Source organism: Lagenorhynchus albirostris, chromosome 21 (assembly GCF_949774975.1).
Source record: "Lagenorhynchus albirostris chromosome 21, mLagAlb1.1, whole genome shotgun sequence".
Taxonomy (NCBI): domain Eukaryota; kingdom Metazoa; phylum Chordata; class Mammalia; order Artiodactyla; family Delphinidae; genus Lagenorhynchus; species Lagenorhynchus albirostris.
Window position 1 is genome coordinate 34,881,709 of NC_083115.1, and position 23,639 is coordinate 34,905,347.

A 23,639-nucleotide genomic window follows, 5' to 3' on the forward strand; every position below is an offset into this window, starting at 1 on the left:
GGCTGATGACAGTGACAGTGGAAGTCAGTGCACAGTGGATTAAAGAGGAGTGAAGAAAAGCTTACCTAATTAAAATTGTTGGTGGGAAATTTCAGTTAAGTGAAATATAATTACTTTAAACAACTGTTTAATTTTTTATGCACTGATAACACACACATGAACAGATCCATCACTACACAGAAATTAAGAATATTTATTTTTGATTTATAGAGATCGCAGTTTAGACTGTCTTTTCAAGTGGATTGTTCCCATGAAAATGGTCAGACAGCACTTCTTAGCCACACATGTAGGGAACTCTTTTACAGACTGAAGGGAAAAATGCTTATCGTAGACGTTTCGTTTATTTTACAACATCCTAGCCTTTTATTACGATCAGAAGGAAAATAGAGTGTGGCTAATGAGTGTCACCGTCCTTGAAATGTGTGATGTTGAGAAAGCTGTGGCTTCAGAGGCCCTCCCACAGCCTCGGTGCTGGTTCTTGGGATTTTCTATTCTATTTTATTGAATTTCCCATTTATCACAAATGCTAGTTGAAACTCACTCAGATAATTTTGCAATTTACAAAGGATTGTGGGCCACAGTTTCAAAAACACGGCTCTGAAAGTCCACTTCCCTAAGAGGGACTGAAGTTCCCATGTGATCACAGAACGCATGGGGTGCAGTTGACAGGTGCCAGTGGAGCAACTGAATACAGTGAGTCCCCTACGGACAAACGAGCTCCGTTCCGAGTGAGTCCCCTACGGACAAACGAGCTCCGTTCCGAGTGAGTCCCCTACGGACAAACGAGCTCCGTTCCGAGTGAGTCCCCTACGGACAAACGAGCTCCGTTCCGAGAGCGCGTTCGTAACTCCAGTTTGTTCGTGAGATACAAACGAGCTCCGTTCCGAGAGCGCGTTCGTAACTCCAGTTTGTTCGTGAGATACAAACGAGCTCCGTTCCGAGAGCGCGTTCGTAACTCCAGTTTGTTCGTGAGATACAAACGAGCTCCGTTCCGAGAGCGCGTTCGTAACTCCAGTTTGTTCGTGAGATACAAACGAGCTCCGTTCCGAGAGCGCGTTCGTAACTCCAGTTTGTTCGTGAGATACAAACGAGCTCCGTTCCGAGAGCGCGTTCGTAACTCCAGTTTGTTCGTGAGATACAAACGAGCTCCGTTCCGAGAGCGCGTTCGTAACTCCAGTTTGTTCGTGAGATACAAACGAGCTCCGTTCCGAGAGCGCGTTCGTAACTCCAGTTTGTTCGTGAGATACAAACGAGCTCCGTTCCGAGAGCGCGTTCGTAACTCCAGTTTGTTCGTGAGATACAAACGAGCTCCGTTCCGAGAGCGCGTTCGTAACTCCAGTTTGTTCGTAAGTCCAACAGAGTTAGCCTAGGTACCCAGCTTACACAGTCGGCTACATAGTACCGTCCTGTAATAGTTTATAATACTTTTCACACAAATAATACATAAAAAACAAACGCAAGCTGAAGAACACGTTTCCTCTTACAGGACAGCGCCGTGGAAAGCGCGGCGGTCCAGTCCAACGGCTGGCACAGAGGGGCTGGCATCCAGGGAACAGGCGAGAAGAGTCACTGCCTGGAGGAGGGAGAGGAGGCGGGAGACGGTAGAGCTGAGGGGTGGTCAGCCATAGGGGACAGAGGGCGAGCTGCAGTGCCGCTCACGCCTGACGCTGATGGTGCAGGGGCTGGAACCAGATGCACATCCGCGTCTTTGAAAGTGCTCAACAGGAAGGTTCATATGTAGGGGACTTACTGTATGCGTGTAAATGAAGGACCATCTTCCTAGCCTCCCACATAAGGAGGAGAGGACAGATGCCCCAGAATGAGTTAGATATACTGGAGAACGGATCCTGCAGCCTGCCAACCGGACAGGGGCATTCGTAGGAATTTCTCTTTATGGAAAGAAGGCTATCTCGGGGCTCAGAGTTTGTCCAAAGTATGACCTAAATAATAGTCTCACTTGTTATCTTTATTATTTTTCCAGTAGCCCGAAAAACCCTAAATTGGTAAGGAATTCTTATTTTCGTTTTTCCAAGTAAAGGTTCTGGGTATGTATCTCTTAAATACTTATTTAAATACCGGAGTGCAGCGGGCAGGAGGGGACTGTATTTGCAAGAAGGGAGGTACCTTACAAACACTGCTTTTAAGCATCCCTGATGAACTGGCAGAGACCGTGCACCATCATCTGCTACTTCAGTTTTATAAACTGTGCAAAGAACCAGATCACATCATCTCTAGAAACTCTAGGAGATTATAACCCTTAAGAAATTCTTGCAATTCTGAATGAGGCTCACTGGGAAAATTAACCGTGCTAAGCATGATGGGGAAATTACTTTGTGGCTTCTAGACGCAATGCTCTTCTTTATGCAGTCCTGTTTTATTCTTATTTTATAAATACAATTCTAAGGAACAGTCATGGTGCTAACAATCATGGTGCTAAACTCCCTGCGTGCTTGTAAGTGAATACTGAACCAAAGCTTCTAATGGTATTTAGTACTTAAAAGAAGAATTTCTATTACACGCCATGATTCTTTCCTGATTATTCCTAAGACGTTCTTTGACTACAGATTTTAGAGATGAGATGTTAAGTGTGAGGTCTCAGGCAAAACTGATGGAAGTGGGCAACGTGAATAAAGAGGCAAGGATGAAGTTTTTAGTTCAAACACCAGTCTCTTTCCAGAAACTAAAATTATTCCTCTGGCTCGAGGAATTCACTTAGCCTAATGTGCTGGAGAGCATCGCGCAGCCCTGTGTTCAAATCCTAGCTCTTTCATCTGTTTACTGTGTAACCTTGAGCAAGTTACTCAACCTCCCTGAGCCTCAATTGCCTCCACCTAAAGAGGGAGTAATGCCTGTCTCTCGGCTGATCAGCTTCAACAGTCTGGCAGCCCTTCTGTGTTTCCCTTGCAAGCTCTCTCCCCACACGTCTCAACGGTGGTTTCCAACTCTCCTACTATCCTCGAAGCTTCAATCCCTCAGCTCCCAGCAGATGACCTTGTGTTCTGTTCAGCAAAAAAAACAGAGACCTTGATTTCCTGTAAACACAGCTCCATTCCTATGCGCATCTCCATCTGTCTTTCCATCCTTTTCTTACTAATCTTTCCAAGAGCGTTCTTGATCCCATTCTGTACTTCAGAATTTCCTCTCTCAACTGGCTGGCACCTTCCAATCAACATTTGAACATTCCCAAGTCTCTCAAGTCTTAAAAAAAAGAACCCTTGAGTCTGCCTCCTACCCCTGCCCTACCCCATCCTTCTCTTCTCCCCGTGTAGCCAGCCCTTCTGGAACGCGGTGTGTACGTTCGCCGTGAAGTCATGTCTTCACCTTCCACTTACTCCTGTGACAGTGTGGCTTCTTCAGGCTCCTTCCTCATGACTGTCCTCTGCCACCATCACTCACAGACACGGATGTCTTCCCGACTTATCGGTTGTCCTGCCAATAGCATCAGTTGATACTCTATGCTCTTTATCACATTTGAGCTCTTGGTAGCATTCAGTAGGTAACCTATCACTCCTAATTGAAATATCCTTTTCCTTAGCTTCTGTGATACCATTTCCACTTTCTTCCTGATTTTTTAGCAGTGATTTCTCAGTTTGTTTAGTTGACTCATCTTCCTCTACCCGATCCCCAAACATTGCCGTCACTCAGAATATAATCTCTCTGGGTCCTCAGATCCATTCTCCCGACTTCATTTACGTTCCATGTGCTATGTGTTATGTCACATTCTTTCTGCTCCCAAATCAATAAGTGCAGCCTGGATCTCTCTGTCTTAGAGCTCCAGACATCAACTATGAAAAATCTATCCAAGTATCTTTAGAAAATCCCCAGTTGGGTGTCTTCCAGGCATCTCAAACTCCATATGTCTAAAACCGAACCCAACAACCAATTTGGTTATCCATTACTGCCTAACAAGCCACATCAAAGTCCAGTGGCTTCAAAGAACAGTTTGTTATCATCTCTCATGGTTCTGTGGATTAACTGGGTAATTTTTGTTTTTTTGCTTGGGTCGCTCATGAAATTGCTTTCAGATGTTGCTTGGTCTGTTTGAAAACTCCACTAAACTGAAATTCAAGGTAGCCCACTCACAGGGCTGGCAGTTGATGCTGTCTGTCGACTGGAACGTCTAAACATGGCCTTCCACTTGGCTTGGGCTTCTCAGAGCACAAGTTCTGAAGAGGAGTGTCCCCAGAGGGAGCATTCCAAGAGACCCAGACAGAAGTTACAAGGCTTCTTATGACCTAGAGGATTGGACACTCCGGGATGTCACTTCCATCATATCTGCTTGGTCAAGAAAGTCAGTAAGATCAGCCCAGATTCACGAGATGGAGAATTAAACCCCACTCTTGACTGGGGAAATGGTGGGGACACATTGCATAAGTACATGTGGGATGGGAGATGTTGTGGCCATCTTTGGAAAACACAACTAGCCCATCATCTTTCTTTCCAAATTTGCCTCTCTTTCTATATCAGGAAATGGAATCATCATTCACCTAGTTACCTGGGCCAGAAGCTTAGGGGTCATGCCTGACCTCTCCCGCTCTCTCACCTCCCCTGTGCAATCATTCATCAAGTCCTGTCAATTCTAACTCCAAAATATCTCCTGGATCCCATCAACTCTCACCTGGATTATAGAAGCCACCTTCTATCTGGGATAGAAGACTTGCTCATCCGTTCTTCAGATACAGATTTGAAATATCACTACCCTACTTGATGCCCTTCAGTGATCTAGATTCTGGTCAAACGCCTTTAGATGACTTAACAGGTTCTCCACAATCTGGCTGTTTGTCACACCATACTATAGCATAGAAACAATAGAGCGGAGAGTTAAAGGCTATAGGGTCTTGAGCCAAACCACCTGGTTTCACATCCTACGATAGTTCTGACCATTATTAATGCCTTTGATACTTGGGACAAGTTACTGTATAGCATCTTTGTGCTTCAGCTTTCTCATCGATTAGAATGGTCTTGAATAGTCAATGTAAATACTTAAAATGGTGTACAGTATATAGTAAATGCTTGAAAAATGTTAGTGGTTATAAGCATTACTATTTAATATGTGTCTTCTTTGCTAGAGTGTAAGGCACACTGTTTTTCCACCTCTCTGTTCAAAGCTGTCAGCACAGTTATAGGCATGTAATAGATGCTCAATAAGTACTGTCCAATGAGTGAATGAAAATAGGATGACTAAATGCTATAAAGGATATAAAGGGCCCGACACAGTGCCTTGCATTAACTGTACACAAAGCAGGTGTTGGTACAGCAGAGTGATTAAGGATTAAAGCTATGCACTTGTTGGGTGGCTTTAAGCAAATTACCTTCTTTAACCTCCTGTTTCTTCATAGGGTAGTAGTGAGGTTAAAACCATTTAATGCATGTAGGGGGCTAAGCAGTGACTGGAACATGACAGGTAGGTTATACATGTCAGTAACTATTCACTCTTTTTTCTGCAATTCAAGATTACGTACTTGTATTTGTAGCAAAATTCTTAAGAATGTAGCTCCTTAAATCAGCATCAAAATATCCTCTAAAGCAATATTAGAAATACCTATCATTAGTTATTTATATTTTTAGTTATTTGGATTTTATGAAGAAATCTATTCCTTAATCCTCCTTTGAATGCATAGTATTCATTCATTCTGCATTTATTTATTGAGCATATAATATTATGTGCCATGCACAGAGCATGGTTCTGAGAACATAGCAGTGAGAAAAAAAGACAGTCACATTTGTTGTTCCCAGAGTGTGTGAATTACTAGGCAAGACAGGATTCAAGCAAGCAATTGCAATGAATTAGAAAATGCACAGTAAGGAAAAGTAGAGGATACCATGGCAGGACATTTCACACTAGCTTTATTGGAAAGAAGCAATAAGACAAATGCTGAAATTCAGCATAGGATAATTTGGGATAATGTAAGACAAGTATGCAGGCCATAAATTCTGGTTAGTGTAACTCTAGCAAATGACTTCTCCAATCAAAAAAAAAAGAAAGAAAACTTCCAGTTTTAAAATAAATAAATCGTGGGATATAATGTACAGCATGGTGACCATAGTTAACAAAACTTATCATATATTTGAAAGCTGTGAGAGAGTAGATCTTAAAAGTTCTCATCACACATGAAAAAAATGGTAACTGTGTACGGTAGAGTTATCGTGGTGATCATTTCACAATATATACAAATAACGAGTCATGTTGTACGTCTGAAACTAATATAATGTACGTAAATTAAATCTCAACAACAACAAAAAACCTTTTGTATGAGTACAGATTGAAAAACTACATATACGTGATTCATCCTCTTTAAACAAAATAATTCAAATTGCTTTTTAATTTTTCATTGTTATTCAGCATGTATGACTTTTCTCAAATACTAGCCAATTTCAGATAATTAGATTTTATAGCAAGTTAAAGATTGCCTGTGAATTGAAGAAATAGAGCTAACGGGGCTGCAAGAGCATTGAGTTTTATTCAATATTGTATATAGTATTTATGTTGTTGCGTTGTATAATAGTCCCTTAATTAGGTGCTATATTGATTTTGTCCATTAAACTATGTTTGCAAGGTAGTGTTTTAATTCACTTAGCTTCTGATGTAACACTCTGTATCCACGATGTTAAGTTATGGCATGTGGTTGTTTATAAAAAGATATGTTCTCTCAGAGCTCTCAAAGTCAGAGTATGAATCCAAGGTTAGGTCATCGAATTGGAGGGTGGGCTATTGATTGTCTATAAATGGCCCAACCTTGCTTCCTGACGTCTTAATTATTAGTGCCGCTGTGGGACTTAAAATGATATTATCATTTACCTTCCTCAGCAGTTGAGTTGGACTTTCACAGTTGGATTTATTTTCTGCCTTTCCATTTTAATCATTATAGGCTGGTTTACTCACATGATGTGCAGGCAGCAAATTCGTGATATCTACGACCAAAAAATGCAGTATTTTTTAACTTTGGGTTGTTTTCTGATATCACAAAATAATATTCAAACATACCAAACCTCCTAATTACCGGTATGATTTTAAATACTACTCTGTTTTGTCCTTATAAAATCTAGGGTTCGTAAACTATTATTCATAAAATATCTCAGAGTACAGAGTTCTTTTTTTAAGGCATTATCTGAAAAATGCCACTTTACTGATGTGTTTTATATAAACTGGGTATCACATAAGAAGGAGAGGAATAACAATAACTTTGTGGTACTCAGTCTCTTTATGTTTTCACACTCTGACAACTGTATTTTAAGACATTAAGACTGTTGTGACACATGCTTAACTGATGAAAGGAAAAATCACAGTTAGTGGGTGAAAAGACGGCTAGTGGCTCCCACACTGAGGCACAACAGGACAAGTTGAAAAAAAAATCTTCAAGATGATACTTTATTGTGTTTGAAGATGTGGTACATCTCACTCTTACTGTGAAGGCTTTAATTGGTTTGATTCCTAACCCACATGCTTTGAGTTTAGAATAACTACAGGGCACTCTGTTGCCCTGTCTATTTTTTCCTCCATCTTTCCTCCTTTTTCTCTTAGTAAAACCTACAGACAACCTTAGTGTTTCCTATGATCATTCCCAGGTTCAGACTCTGGGGGCTTAAGGATGGAGTGATCTCAGTAAGGGGGGCTGGAGAGCACTAAACCTGGCCCTTCTGTTATTTCCTCTGAAGCCAAAGTTTTCTGGAATTCAGGACATGATGAAAGACATCTGTTTCCAGGCTTTTATCTAGGAGGACTGATGAGCTTCAGAGGAAGAGGTTGTCCAAGTATTTACAAGTTTATCAAATGGTGTGAATAGCTCGCCGACTTCCAGGTGTGTTTACAGTCAATAAAGAGCGTTTGAAAACGCTAACAGGAATGACCACACTAGACTTGGCCAAATCAGAGGAGGGCCATGACTTGAAAAGCAACAATGCAGAATTTAAAAAGCAAAGCCCCTTCACAAAACTCTAGTCTCCTGACATTCAAATAGAGGCTTTTTAGCAGGAATGTCTTACTGATATTAGCTGGCAGTTCTGTGGATTTAAGCGGAGGAAAATCTGTGATGTCCTTATATCTCTGTATCACTGATTATAATGACAGGGTCAGGTCAGCATCTACCCTTTAGAAAAGACACATTCTGAGACTTTAATTCAAAATAAATCCATTCTAAATAGTGTAATAATTTGAAGCAAAAGTGCCCTTACAAATTAGATTCACATTTCATAGGAAAGGCTAGAATAGATCAGTGATCTTCAAACTACTTTGTTCTTGTGCCTCTAAAACAAAATATGTGTACAAATTTATATTGAATTTTAACACAGATGTAGAGAACAAACGTACGGACACCAAGGGGGGAAAGCAGCAGGGGTGGTGGTGATGGGAAGAACTGGGAGACTGGGATTGACATATATACACTAATATGTAGAAAATGGATGACTAATAAGAACCTGCTCTATGCAACCATAATACTCTTAAGTGTTTTTAAAAATCCATTTTATTCTGTACTGACTTTTGTTTACAATTATTAGTTGTACATATTTGGATGAAATCAACCTGATTATGATATAAATATGTTGAGCATTTTGATAATTATTAAATGTAAGAAGTGAAAATGTTTTAAAAATACCTCTGAATGAGATGAATGGGGACTTTTTCAAATAGTTTATGTATTCACTGATGAATATTACTTATTACAAGAGCAAAGCAAGGTTCAGTATCAATTCTGTTCCTGTTATCCTTTGTTATAAGTATAAACATAAGAAATCTTGCTACAAGATAAGCAGAAGGGAATGGAAGAATTTTTTTGGAAGGATGCCGTTCAATGATTTGAAATCCTTATTAGACCACATTGTGATCTGTTTCCAAAAAGTATATTCAGTGGTCTACAAGCTGTCAACTTCATCACATTTCTTCTGTAGTTTTATTGAAAGCAAAGAATTAGCAACTATCTGCTTTCAAAAAGATTCGTTATGCAGTTTTCGAATCAATACGATTTCTCAATTTCCGTGGAGAATACCAGAAAAGCCTTCACCAAGGCTTAGCAAAATACATACATACTGCCAATTACACCTCTTATTCTTTTACTTCGTGGCACTTTATCTGATACATGCAGAATGGACTGGAAAATGGAACCATTGTTCATTTTCATTTACCTTAGGTGTAATCTCTCTTGAATGCTTTTATCATATTATATACTTTCAGTATCTCTATTTAGTTAGCTCACTAATTTATGAGGAATACCCACTATATAATTTACTGGCAGAGCTAGTTCCCATTAAAATCAAACATTTTCTGTCAGAAAAAAAGTATGACTTGTTTTTTCAGTTCAAATAAATTAATATGCGTTTTGTCACAACTGTCTCAGCTCCGAATTCCTATGCTAGGCAGGCAGTAGAGAGATGAACAAAGACCAAATCCTTGCCAGGAGTTTGACCATTGGATTAAGTAAGGCATCATTGCCTTTAACATTTCTTACTTTATTGATGTTCTCTTTGCAATCATGAAACTCTTCTGCAAATGAAAAGCATTCACGGACAATGTTTGGGTGGGTGATGGGGGCATGAAACAATAAGGTTCTCCCTCCCTTTTGATATATCGGATATTAAAACGTGCCAACAGTCTTAAATACTCCATTTCTCAACTTCACCGCACTTTGCCTTTGATAGAAATACGTGTAAGACAGGAAAAACACTAAAGCCCTACCGTGGGTTTATGGTGTCTTGATTAAAGGAGGTTTATCAACAAAAAATACTTTCAGTTTTGCCTGTTTGACACACTGGAAACTTTATGTTCTAAGACAATGTATGAAAGAAAGATTCTGGATGTGTGAGAGGTGTGCCCGTCTGTTGTAAAGAAGTCTACATATGGAAGTTGTTGAGGTTCTAGAAGTTAATTGCCATAAAATACTCTACCCCTCTTTCCTCATTGGAAAGTCCTCAGGTTCCCTAGGGGTATGACTACTCTTGTTTGAAGACTCCTTGACTAAATGACCTCCAAGGGCACTTGAACTCTGAGATTCTGTGAAGCTTTTTCATTACAGGTACACAAGAAGACTGTGATCGTAGCTACTGCTGCCCCATTCAAACACATCCACTCAGTCTTGGTTATTTTGTCTTACAAATGAAAGAACCTTCTCTCTGAAAGAGAGCCACCTGTTAAATTAGCTGTGGGACTAATTGGATAAGTAGATGCACTTATTGACCCATCAGTGGGTACACATATCTTTTCAGTGAGAAAGATTTTAACACCTCAGAATAGAATATGGAGAAGCAACAAAGCAAAACCTGAATGCCTGGAAGTCAGAACTTGATTACTATTTCCAAAGCTAACGCTCTTGGGCAAAGATGGTGTTTCGGAAAAACAGCTCCAGGATTAGTACCACTTAATGCTTACCAGCTCTCAAAGCATGTGTGCGCTGTTAAAACTACTAAGCCACTTATACCAGCAGGAGATAGGGTGAAGACCAGAGAGCAGATTCAGTCACATAAGCTTCAGAAAATAACAATAAACTTGTTAATAACAGTAAAGTATAATAATAGCCTTAGAAATGTGTGAACATAATGAGTCCAAATATGAATGATCTCATGTTTACTAACATGTTAGTGGGAAAAAAGACTACTACTCCATTGGATATGTTTTAAATAGCACCATGTGGAAGTCAACCAAAAGACAAAAACTTATTGGGAATCTATAGTAAATTATAACACAAAGAATATTTTGTTATAGTATCCGTGGCACACAAAACTGCCCATTACTTCCTAATAAATTATGTCCTAAAATTGAAAGCTAAGCAGAGTCTCTGGTATCTTTCAGTGAGCTAACATACCTGATTTTATATGGAATAGACAAACTTAAAACCCAGTAATTTGAAATAAATATTTTTTAATAAAAAGCAAAGATTATATGGATGACTATAGTTCTGGAATTGTGCAGGCCCCGATTTGCATCTTGACTCAGCCGTCACTTTAGGCATGTAATTTACTTCTTTGAGCCTTCATTTCCTCATCTCAAAATAATATCGACCTCACAGAGTTGTTTTGAAATTTAAAACAGGTAGTACAGGTGAAACTACCTGGCATGTTGTAGGTTCTCACTAAAGGTTAATTCCATTTCTCTTTTCCCCCCTCCTTAATCTTCTTGGTAAAATCTAATTTATGAGAAATTTAGGTTCTTGTGCAAAAGCTTCCAAAATGAAAAGTAGAACTTGATCTCAGGTATTTTAAAATTCCTGTGAATAACGAAAGATATTTGCTTAGATAGCAAGCAAAAGTAATCTCTCTATGTTTTTTATCTTTTTATTTATATATTCTAATTTTGCTAAAATGAATATTTATTAATATCATAAGATACATATTTTAAATTTCAATGAATGATGCATGATTTATAGTCTGTGAGTTGATACCTGAAAAATTACAGTGATTACTATAACCCAATTCTGAACTTTTATTTTCAAGAACATTTTATATTAGTAAATTAGTTCAACAAAGATAGACCTGGTAGGTAAAGGACTGTTAACTGCCGTGATTATAGACATCAGGAAAAAAGAAAGGAAGTGAAACTGTAAATAATGACTTTTTCTTAAGCTTTCTTTTACAGCCCCGTCCTGCCTCCTACCTAGGTTATTGCAACTGTATCCTAACTCATCTCTCCACTTCTGGGCTTCCCACACTACTGCACCTTAATGTCCTTGAGACAGTGATTTCGTGTCACCTTTTGCCCGATCAGAACCTTTAATGGGTCTCTGTTTAGGTGTAGCTGTCCTTTGCACCTGATGGTCATATGTCATTGTAGGATGCAGTAGTCCGGATAGAAAAGAATCCCAACACTTACTGATAACACACTCTCCCTCAAACTTCACACTTATCCATAAATGTGATTTGTTGTGAATTACTCTAGACCCTAATGGCCATAACCTGGATATCTACCATAAACGTCTGTTCCTTACTAATCTTTTTTTTTTTTTTTCTGGCTGCGTTGTCTTCGTTGCTGCGCGTGGGCTTTCTCTAGTTGCGGGGAGTGGGGGCTACTCTTCATTGCGGTGCACAGGCTTCTCATTGCGGTGGCTTCTCTTGTTGCGGAGCACGGGCTCTAGGCACGCAGGCTTCAGTAGTTACAGCACATGGGCTCAGTAGTTGTGGCCTATGGGCTTAGTTGCTCCACGGCATGTGGGATCTTCCCGGACCAGGGCTCGAACCAGTGTACCCTGCATTGACAGGCGGATTCTTAACCACTGCACCACCAGGGAAGCCCGCTTACTAATCTTGAATTGTTTCTCCTGATGACACGGACGTGCACGCGCGCGCGCGCGCACACACACACACACACACACACACACACACACACACACACTAAAACATTAACAGATAAGGGCCTTTGTAGCATTGAAGTATAATTAACCCATGTTAAATCTATTTCAAGTACCTATTTTTAAAACATGCCATAAATTATATGCATAGTAACACAATGCCTATATATATTTATGTATATACATATATACCTACCTTCAAGAAAAGGGGTGGAATAATGCTCTTTGACAGAGTTGAAAATACAAAAAAGCTAGTGGGAAGCAGCCACATAGCACAGGGAGATCAGCTCGGTGCTTTGTGACCACCTAGAGGGGTGGGATAGGGAGGGTGGAAGGGAGGGAGACGCAAGAGGGAAGAGATATGGGAACATATGTATATGTATAACTGATTCACTTTGTTATAAAGCAGAAACTAACACACCATTGTAAAAAATTATACTCCAATAAAGATGTAAAAAAAAAATAACACACAGAAAACATTTTTTTAAAAAAGGAACATGAATTATAAAGACCAAATTCTTTAACCTGGTATTCAGGGGCCTCCACCATCTGATATCATTTTTCCTTTTCCAATCTTATCTTTCATTACTTCCGTGACAAACCCATTAATGTCTTCCATTCATTTAATACCTACTGAGAGCCAAGTGCTTTATATAGAATACCTCATGTAATCCTTATAGCAGTCCTGTGATTGCATTATTACTAGCCCCATTTTACAGGTGAGGTTTAGAATCAGAGGTTCAGTATATACCTTCAGGTCACACCGCTAGTTATTGACAGAGCTGGGACTCAAACCCACGTTTATCTGACTCCTGCCTTTCTTAACTTCTTTTCTAGCCAGATGGATGTCTCTGCTCACCATCACCCTAACACAGGTTCAGTTCCATTGCCATGTTTTTAGTTGTGATATTCACCCCAACTCAGAAACCTTAGCCTACTTGTCCTACAAAGTTTAGCTCAGAGCTTACCCCTTCTGTGAAATCTTTCCACCTCCAGCCTTCAGTGATATCACTTTGCTCTGACCTTTAACCATGTGTTGCTTTAGATGGTCATTTAATTTATTAGTTTTTAGGTGTTGTCTTCCCAACCAGGTAACTAGTTGCTTGATGGCAGAAGCCATCAAAGCCAGACTAATCTCTAAGATTCTATTCTCTAATTTATATTTCTTCTTGATACCCACAATTCTGTGTCCCTAGTAAACACTCAAAAATTAACTCAATGTTAAATTAATAATCCTTCACAGATAGAAGACTCTCCTCTGTCATTAAAATAAAATAGTTCACAACTCTCCAACTTGAAATGAAGTCATCTAAATTTTGGATTCACAACTTATCCGGTGTTGTATAATAGATATTTTATAACATTATGTAATATCTGAATTAATATTCAGATCAGTGTTCTTAAAAAGACAAATTCAATACTGTCAACGTTGTGACTTTCAAAAAGATAGACTTGATAGAGGATAATCTGCCCACTTCCATTCTCTTCCTTTGCGTTCATGGACCCTTTCCATGGAATAAGAGACAGTGTGGTTTTGTGTCCATTTAAGGCAAATTGTAAAACCTTCTCTATCACTAACCCCCTCAGAATGAGGAAGAACCTTAATGAAGAGGGAAGGAGGCGGAGACGTACCAAAAAAGAGGATTCTTGGATTTGTTTCCTAAAACTGGGAAGGAGATGGTCTCTAAGAGGGGTCAGAGATTCAGGGAGTGGAGACTCTGTTCTCAACACATTGAAAGGCATTGAGAGGGCTAACACACGTGCGCGGAAGGCTGAAGGTGACGTTGAGGTAAAGATCAGAAGGAAGAGAAGTTGTGGCAGCCTACGCTAAACACTTCGTGAGAATTTAAACTTACCCCTCCTCCTTCCCTTCCCCTCATAACGTGCCCCTGCCCCCTCTCAACTGCCCTTCAGGCATCTGAATTTTCATTCATTCTACTATATAGTTTAGAGGGAACTACATGAATCTGTGCCATTGACTGTTTTTGTTGTTTGCTTAAGGATTGATTTGGAAATCTCCATAATCCATTCTGCAATTTCCAATCCATTAATTTACACTTTGCAGGGTTATGGTATGTTTAGAATGACTGGTAAATACCAGACTTAGATTAATCTCTCCCAAGAAATAACAACACATAATTTGTAAGATAATTATGTTTCAAGCGATCAAGAAAGACTGTAGGTGTGAAAACAGTTGCAGTAATAGGCATACCTTGGGAGGAAGTAAAGGGATGTTGACTTAAATATCTTAAAGGATGTGCTCAGTCAGAGTTGGTTGAACAATATCCAACAAAGAAAAACCTTTTAAAGGAAAAATTAGAAATAAATAAGAGCATTTCATTTATCAGAAGAAAATGAAATTTTTGAGCATTTAAATAAAAAGAATTTTTGAAAGTCAGAAAGCTGTTCTGTTTTTTGGCTTTGTTTCTTCTTAATTTTTTGTTCTTTTTCAATGGATCTCTTACATTCAGGAAAATTGGGTGGATTTACACAAGAAAATAACACCATAGATTCCGGAGAACTTGATATTGGCCGAAGAGCAATTCAAGAGGTTCCTCCCGGGATCTTCTGGAGATCACAGCTCTTTATTGATCAGCCACAGTTTCTTAAATTCAATATCTCTCTTCAGAAAGATGCACTGATTGGAGTATATGGCCGAAAAGGCTTACCACCTTCCCATACTCAGGTAGGCTCTGTTACCAATAAAATGAAAACTGCTAGTTTACATTTTTAAAGTCATTCTGTTTCTTAAGTTCAGCTGTTTAACTGTTTGACCACTTTTGTGTTGATCTTTTACAGTGAAAAGAATTTTGAATATAGGTGACACTTATCTTGAGATTTTTGAATTAGTAGGAAGAACAGCATTTTCTTCCTGACTTGCTTTAATCATTATTGATTGATTAAAATGTACAGAATTTGTGAGTAACCTGATGAATATTGAATATCATCTGAGTACGTAGTAAAACACCATAGATTTTCCAAGTGTTTTAGAAAGATTCTATGATCATTTCCAAAGATCATACTCCTTGAATGTAATAGATGCATGACATTTTCATCTCAAACATGTATTCATTCTGTTGAAAATATATTATATACCTTTTACTTTATGTCAGATTTACTCTTTGTAAAGAAATTATGGGAACATAAACAGAAATATCATGATATAAACTTTATCAACTCAAGCCATGATTCCTAGTCTACATATGATGAACACTGAAATACAGAGATAAAAGAGCTTTCATAGGTCACCAAGGATGATCACAAAACAATTCAAATGCCCCTATATCGTAGATTCAAAGAACTTTAAAGTCAATTTGCTTTCATGAAAACCACCTCACAACTGTCACAGATCGATAATCCCACAGATTTTTAATAGTCTAATATTGGCTCACGGTGTATAAATTGGAAATTGTGGTTTAAAGAGGTCCCATTATGTCTAAGAGAAATTACTTAAATTACCTACCACAAAATTGGAGCCCGGACTTTTCCCCAAAACAGGAATTCCAAAAAATGTAATAGATGGTTAATTAAAATTGACAATTAGATGAGCTTAAAGTTATGCTTGAAAATCAGTTTATTTACTCATAGAATTTCATGCCGATTTTAATTGGATTTATCAAATGAGGACCAGAGGATTTTCATGTATGCTTTATATTATGTAATTTTGTGAGAAATGCTTTTTCTATAACCTCGGAATATAAATTATAAAGAAAAATTGATCCCTATACTAATAAAAATATCTTTAAAAAAAAGATGAGTAAGAAAATTTGAACATGCTCTCTCTAATGTCATGGATCAGGGAAAGTTTCATATACATACATAAATTATACAGCTGTAAATTTTTTGAATGTCATGCTTTGGTGTATTCATTTTTCTGATTTAACGTTTTTCATATCTACATTGTTAAAGTAATTCCTTTAATGTTTACATGTCAACTTCCTCTTACTGTGTACTGGGGTCCAATTTTAAATTTTAGATTACAATTGCATTTGACTCTAGTTAATGTTATAGGTGACACTGACTAAGATGTAATAACCGGATTTTCTTAAGTGGAAGTGGCCCTCTCTGACTTCAGTTATAGCAGATAGATTGCATTTAGTAGAGCAGTAGTCCAGTGAAATAGGAAAAAACATTTTTTTTTCCACTGGAATCACATACATGATTAAATTATTTTTGTATAACTCAAGAAACATACCTCTAAACTAAGTACAATAGCGAGCTTGTAACCTAAAAATTCCAAAAATTAATTTCAGAAAACATTCTCTAATGCATTGGGCACTTTAAAGGTTTATTTAAAGATTTAGGGTTGACTTATTGGAGGTTATATATACCATATAAGACTAGGGAATAAAAGGTGTAGTTTCAGGTTTTCTTATAATTCTTCTGGTATTTAAACACAATATACGTGATATCCACTCTTCTTTTCTCCCACAATATATGTGTTTAAGTAGGTTATGCATTTTCTTAAGCTCCACAGTTATTAGAGTTCCTTCCTGCAGTTTATTCAGAATCAGCAGAGCAGACAGCTGTTTCTGAGTTCAGTGTTTAAACATGAAATATGCTGTAAAACAGCCCAAATTGAACATTTCTCTGTTTCTGGGGAACGTTAAATAAATCAACCTGAAATAATTAAAACTGGCCAAGCATACAGAATAATCCCTTGAGTTTTGAAAGTCTTTGTGACCCTCTGTAAACCCTTTGTAAAACTGTCCATATGATTGTTACCAAGGAATCGACTGACTTCCTTCTCCCTGATGCTCAATTCATTCTCCTGGACAGTTAGAAGCCTAAGGAAGCAAGTTAACGCTTTACGGTTAATAGCGTACTGTATCCTTTAAGTGCATCTGCATCAAGGCTATTTTAGAATAGGAGTCGGAAACCTGGGTTCTTGAGCACACAGCCCTGCCACTTTCTGACCTTGTGACCTTGCACAAGTCTAACTTCCTTGTGCCTCAGTGTCTATCTGTAAAATGAAGGAGTTGCATCAGGTGATCTTTAAAATCACTCCCTCCTCTATGTCAATGATTTACAGCAAGAATCTACCACCACCGAAGAGTTGATTTAAGAGCACAGTTAGGTATTCATAGATTCTGCGTTCTCATCATTTTGATAACTGAAATGAGTTAAGAATATGGAAAATCTGTTCAGAAACGAACGACCAAGATACCTTTATCAGTTATAAGCTTTGTCTCATGATTGCTCCTCCAAAGTGGTGAGGCTGAATTTTGTCCTAAAAATAGCATAAGATTCTAAGACTTGCTGCGCAGAAAAATCCAGAGGAATCTTATGAATAGGTATTACAGAGCAAAACTCTCGGATTTGCCCACAAGTGATTACTTTACACCCTGAGAACAAAGGTTATTAAATTTCTGCCCCACATAGTTTGTTTCCTTTTCGTGGAGATAGCTTCAGTGTTAGATAGGGGACGTGTCTTTAGGTATTTGGGTGCCCTCCTGAAGTTGTGTGTGAAATGCCCCCCGAAGGGCCTCGAACTGGGTAGATACTCAACAACCGTCAGCTGCTCCCCGCCCAACCTCACTTTATTGTTCACACTGTGATGACAAACAATGATCCCTATGATAAAGGTGACAATTAATAGGGTTTGTTAGGAGAAAAAAGTGTTTATGTGCAACGGGACCATAAAAAGAAACTTTTTCTTGTCTTTTTACCATGCTAATGCAAGTATTTAAATCTGATGAGAAAATGAATGGCTTATTTGAGGCAGAGGCACCTTTCAAATGTGCTGAATTAATTTCCTCTGATAATTTCGGAACAGAATCCCAGTGAAATTTTGCAGTTCAGATATCCATACCAGTCATTATTTTCATCCTCATAAGCTGTAAATGAAAAAGTGTTTGAATGCTAATTACGTTGTGGCTTTTTTTTGTATTTCTCACAGCTAAATGATGTTATAATGCAGTTTGACTACACCAAACAATAACAAAAAAAAAGCTTTTTTATTTAAATTTAAAATTTAGTATGTCGGAAGCTGAATTAGATATTCTAAATTCTGTCCAATAGTAACAGTAAGAGGTCTGTGTACAGTGGCAACGTATTTAACTGTGATTCTTAGAATCCCACAACTGATTTTTTTTCAATTTGATTGTATTAAGGGATTCAGTATAAATAACCTTTCCTTAGGAAAGATGTGTGATGAAATTCCATTTAAGCAGTCTATCAGAAAGTAGAATATTGATGATTCACATGTGTAGTGCTTTAGCATTAATGATTTGTATTTATAGTGCTGTAGTGTACTTTTCACCATAAATACATACCTCAGGAATAAAATGAAACTGGGTAAGAGTCTATAGACACTATTTAAGAAACTATTGTCTAACAAGTTTATTAAAACTGTGTTGGAAAGTCTTTGCAGTGTCTTCCAAATTCACTGAATTATCTCTGGCTACAAAAGTTTACCCCACTATTACCAGTCACATTCCATTTTTTTTCCTATTTATTTATTTAGTTATTTGCTTGTTTATTTATGGCTGCGTTGGCTCTTCGTTGCTGTGCACGGGCTTTTCTCTAGTTGCGGCAAGCGGAGGCTACTCTTTGTTGCGGTGCGCGGGCTTCTCATTGCGGTGGCTTCTCTTGTGGAGCATGGACTCTAGGCGCACAGGCTCAGTAGTTGTGGTTCGCGGGCTCAGTAGTTGTGGCTCACGGGCTCTAGAGTGCAGGCTCAGTAGTTGTGGCGCACGGGCTTAGTTGCTCCGCGGCATCTGGGATCTTCCTGGACCAGGGATCACACCCGTGTCCCCTGCATTGGCAGACAGATTCTTAACCACTGTGCCACCAGGGAAGTCCCCATATTTTTTAAAATTATCTTCAAATTCTCCAGTTACATTCTTCCAACTACGCAATGTTCATGATTAATCTTACTAAAACAAAAATTAAGTTTAATGATGGTTGACTTCATGATCATAATTGGGCCGGCCATCCCTTCAAAATTCCTCCATTGTTTAATTTTTTAGACTTTTGATCAAAGATGTAAAGGCATCTTGTTATATGTTTTTGATCTAACTGTAACTAAGTAAAAATCCATGGCTTTCTCCATGATGCTCGGAATGGTTACATCAGGGTCACAGAGAGGGGTGGAGTTGGGGTAACGGGAACAGCCCAAGCTTTGGAGCAAAGCGCACTGGAGTTCACATACCACCTGCGCCAATGACCAGATATCTGACCCTGCTCAAGCTTCTCAAGCTTCAGTTTCCTTCATCTTTGAAGTGTAAACATTAATGCCTTCCTAGAAGTGTTGCTAGGAGGATTAAAAATAATCCTGGCACAAAGTAATTATTCAGTAGCAGTGGTTACTACTTGAGTATTAAATAGGAGAAGATCTTAAGAGATCATCTAACGGTCTAACTAAAATAGAGCTGCTGGGTTTGGAATAGTATAGGTTTATGGTTGTATCCCCAAACTGCCTAAACTCACAAACTTAAAAAAAAATTTTTCATAATTTTATTGAAGTATAGTTGATTGACAATGTTGTGTTAATTTCCACTGTACATCAAAGTTATACATATATATTCTTTTTCATATTCTTTTACATTATGGTTTATTACAGGATACTGAATATAGCTATACAGCAGGACCTTGTTGTTTATCCATCCTATATATAATAGTTTACATCTGCTCATCCCAAACTCCCAATCTATCCCTGCCCCAACCCCCCTCCGCCTCTAGGCAACCACAAGTCTGTTCTGTAAACTCACAAACTTTTTATCAGTCAGAAGAATTAAATAAGTTTGGAAACCGTATTGCGCATCAAGGGAAGAAATGGTCTGTGATGTTTAAATACAACAATGGTATTTGGTGTGCAGTGGGTAATCTCCATCACCCCTGTAAGTGCGATGCCTAGAAGACCTGTCAATCAGGAACTTTTTTCTGCCATTGTGTTTATTAGAGCAAAGGAGAAAAGTTTGGAAAGGAAAGAGAGGAGCGGCCACAACCGTACTCTTTCCGACTACTCAACAGTTCTCCTTTTCCTCATTCTCAGTACGACTTTGTGGAACTGCTGGATGGCAGCAGGCTGATTGCACGAGAGCAACGGAACCTGCTTGAGTCCGAAAGAGCCGGGCGACAGGCGAGGTCCGTCAGTCTCCACGAGGCCGGCTTTATCCAGTACTTGGATTCTGGAATCTGGCATCTGGCTTTTTATAATGATGGGAAAAGTGCAGAGCAGGTGTCGTTCAATACCATTGTGATAGGTAAGAACTGTCTTCAAAGCATCACTTCCGGGCTTCCGGCCTCAACACTGTGTTGCATAGAAATGCAACTGTCTTCACCAATTTGAGTGATCCCTAGGATGTTAGAGCCTGAGGTAAAAGTGAGAAATATTTTTTAAATTGTTTATGACTGTGTGACAAACCGTGAAGCACTGGAAGACAGTAGCACTTGGAAGTAGCTTGGAGGAGGACAGTGCATCGCGAAAACGCTTTAAAACGTCTGCATTTGAAATGTCAGTGTTTTGCTTTACTATTCGAATAATCTGGTATGAATGAATACTTTTGGGGGGTTATGGAGCAAGCCACCCATGCTTCCTTCAAGATGTAGCTAAAATGATCGAAGTGACACAGTTTACCCTGCACGAGAGGCAGGCTGCACAGCGAGGACTGCTTCTTTCTCTTTTCTTCAGAGTCTGTGGTGGAATGCCCCCGGAATTGCCATGGAAATGGAGAGTGTGTTTCTGGAACTTGCCATTGTTTTCCAGGATTTCTAGGTCCGGATTGTTCAAGAGGTATGCGACTTAGATTCTTTTCTTAAGCCAATATAAATAAGCTGTAGAAACACGAGCAATTCAGAAAGCTCTCAAGACAGGAAAGAAAAGAGGGGAGAAATGGCAGATTGCTTGTTCCAACGATGTGCCTGTTCTTGGAGAATCTCGATGGGAAACGTGGCTGTTAATTCCTAATTCCTCTGTCGTGTTTTATTTCACAGCAGCCTGTCCAGTGCTGTGTAGTGGCAATGGCCAGTACTCCAAGGGCCGCTGCCTCTGTTTCAGTGGCTGGAAGGGCACCGAGTGTGATGTACCAAATACGCAGTGTATCGACCCGCAGTGCGGGGGTCGTGGGATTTGTATCGTGGGCTCTTGTGTTTGCAACTCTGGATACAAAGGAGAGAACTGTGAAGAAGGTAAACATGTCAAACCTTGCAGAGGTTTGTCGTTATAGCTTCATAAAGAAACAGCTATGTGTCTAACCCTTAGTTTGGCAGATGAATCTTTTTATATGCCTCCTTCTGAAAGTAATTTTGATTTTGCATTGCTTCATGAACATTTTATCTAATAAAAAGAAGAAAATACCGAGGAGTCCTTTAGCTCTCTCTCAATTGTGTGAATAATTTTTTTTTTTTTACTCTGAGAAAGTACACAAACATTTTTGTCTTAGAACCAAAGGTGAACCGTTGAATTCTTTTTTCTTTTTTTTTTTTTTTTTTTTTTTTTGCAGTTTTTCACCTTGATGCCAGCTTCTAAATCTGGCATTTTGGCCTCTCTAGAAAGACAGAATATTGAACATAGTATACTGATGGAGAAAAACACATCATGCGTTTGTGCCATAACTGTATATAATGTTGATAGTCAAGATGCTATACTGTAATGTGCAGTTGGACTGTTTTTTCATAAAGCAGAAAAGCACCATTTCCGTTCTTCAGTCAAATGGATTTTATTGATCTGCACACACAAAGTGATGTAATTAAGTCTCTGGAATTAAATTTTCAGGCCATTGACCCTACAAGTGTAAAGTTTTATTGAGTCAAATTGCTAAATTAAATCTCGTCACCTAAAGCACATTAAAGTGAATTAAGAGAGATGGAGAGTCTGCAACTCATTTATTTCTCAAACATTTGAGGGTCCCATACAGCTGTCAGTATTCAGCGGTTATGGATTAGGTCAGCTGATTCAGATTTTGTTATAGAGAAGCCAATACTTATTACTCTCTGATTGGGCAGAACGGAAAGCAATCGTCTGAAACCTCAAGAGCAGAAGTGTGTAATTCCCTAGAATTACAAATCCTTGCAAGAGTCTCAGTTACCTAAACGGCATGGTTCTTAATGCTTAATGCTTAAGCAATGTTAATGCTTAATGCTTAACTTGTTTATTTCAGAAACAAGTTCTTGCAAATAAACAGTGGGTAAACATTTGAGTATCCAAAGCGTTCAGGTAAATTAGATTGAGGTGTAATTCTTTGTTACATATGTACTTGTGTATATCTTCTAGATTTGACCATAAATTTGTTCTCTTTTCTCTCCACTAGCTGATTGTCTAGACCCTGGATGTTCTAATCATGGTGTGTGTATCCATGGGGAATGTCACTGCAATCCAGGATGGGGTGGTAACAATTGTGAAATACTCAAGACCATGTGTCCAGACCAGTGCTCTGGTCATGGAACATATCTTCAAGAAAGGGGCTCCTGCACTTGTGACCCTAATTGGACTGGCCCGGACTGCTCAAATGGTGAGGTTCACACATGCCATACGATTGAGCGCTTAATATTGTTTAGCTACAGGTTACGACATTTTAATTTTTAAAACACACTTCTTATACTTAATATAAATTTTATTAAAGTGAACATTTATAGAAATAAATATTAAAAGTAATGAAATTTGTTATCTTATAATATGGAAAGAAACGGGCTTAGTCAATTTGTCATTAAATTTCTCCTTTAGTATTAATGTAAAGAAGAATCTTTCACTTGTGTAAAGCTCTCTCTCTTCTTAACTCTGAAGGCCTGTGTACAGCTTGGAGATTTAAGCACATTATCTCATAAACAGAGAAGCTTCAATTAAAAAATTATGTGACAACAGAAGACTTAATATTATCACAATAAAGAGTAAACCTATATAGATATTATGGTGTACATAATGGTTCAACACTGAGTTTTTAATTGTAACTGTATGATTATAATAGAAATGACAGGTAGTAATTTTATCCAATCAGTCACATTGTTTTTGAGCACCAGCTCTGTGCATAGCTTTGTGATAAGACACTGTAGGGATAAAAGAGTGTCAGTCATCCCTGCCCTGTAGAATACTGCCTTTCAAGTTTTTGACCATGACCTAAATAACGTGTGGTCTTAAATACATTTTTACATTGTGACCTCATATACATATATGTGCATATAATCACATCACTGAAACAAAAGGTTTACAAAGTGATATACACTGATACTTTCTCCCAAGTCTATTCTACTTTTTTTAATGCCGGTTGCAACCCATGAATTAATTCCATGACCCACTCGTTAGTCATACAGTTTGAAAAGATGCTGTTCTAGTCTAGATTACAGTTTAATTGGGGAGATGAGATAAACGCACATGACATACTTAGAAACCAGTGTGTTCCAGTGTAATATTCTGTTGAGTTACATGGA

General features: G+C 38.5%; 1 protein-coding gene across 1 annotated transcript in view; it reads left to right on the plus strand.

Annotated features, from left to right (window-relative positions):
• The window catches only part of TENM3 (teneurin transmembrane protein 3), a 694,478-nt gene that overhangs the window by 561,706 nt on the left and 109,133 nt on the right, over positions 1–23,639 (plus strand). The window contains exons 7-11 of the mRNA XM_060136352.1: positions 14,744–14,958; positions 20,269–20,479; positions 20,908–21,009; positions 21,210–21,404; positions 22,526–22,726. Of these exons, the coding sequence (XP_059992335.1) occupies positions 14,744–14,958; positions 20,269–20,479; positions 20,908–21,009; positions 21,210–21,404; positions 22,526–22,726 (924 nt within the window). The remainder of the gene's footprint in view (positions 1–14,743; positions 14,959–20,268; positions 20,480–20,907; positions 21,010–21,209; positions 21,405–22,525; positions 22,727–23,639) is intronic.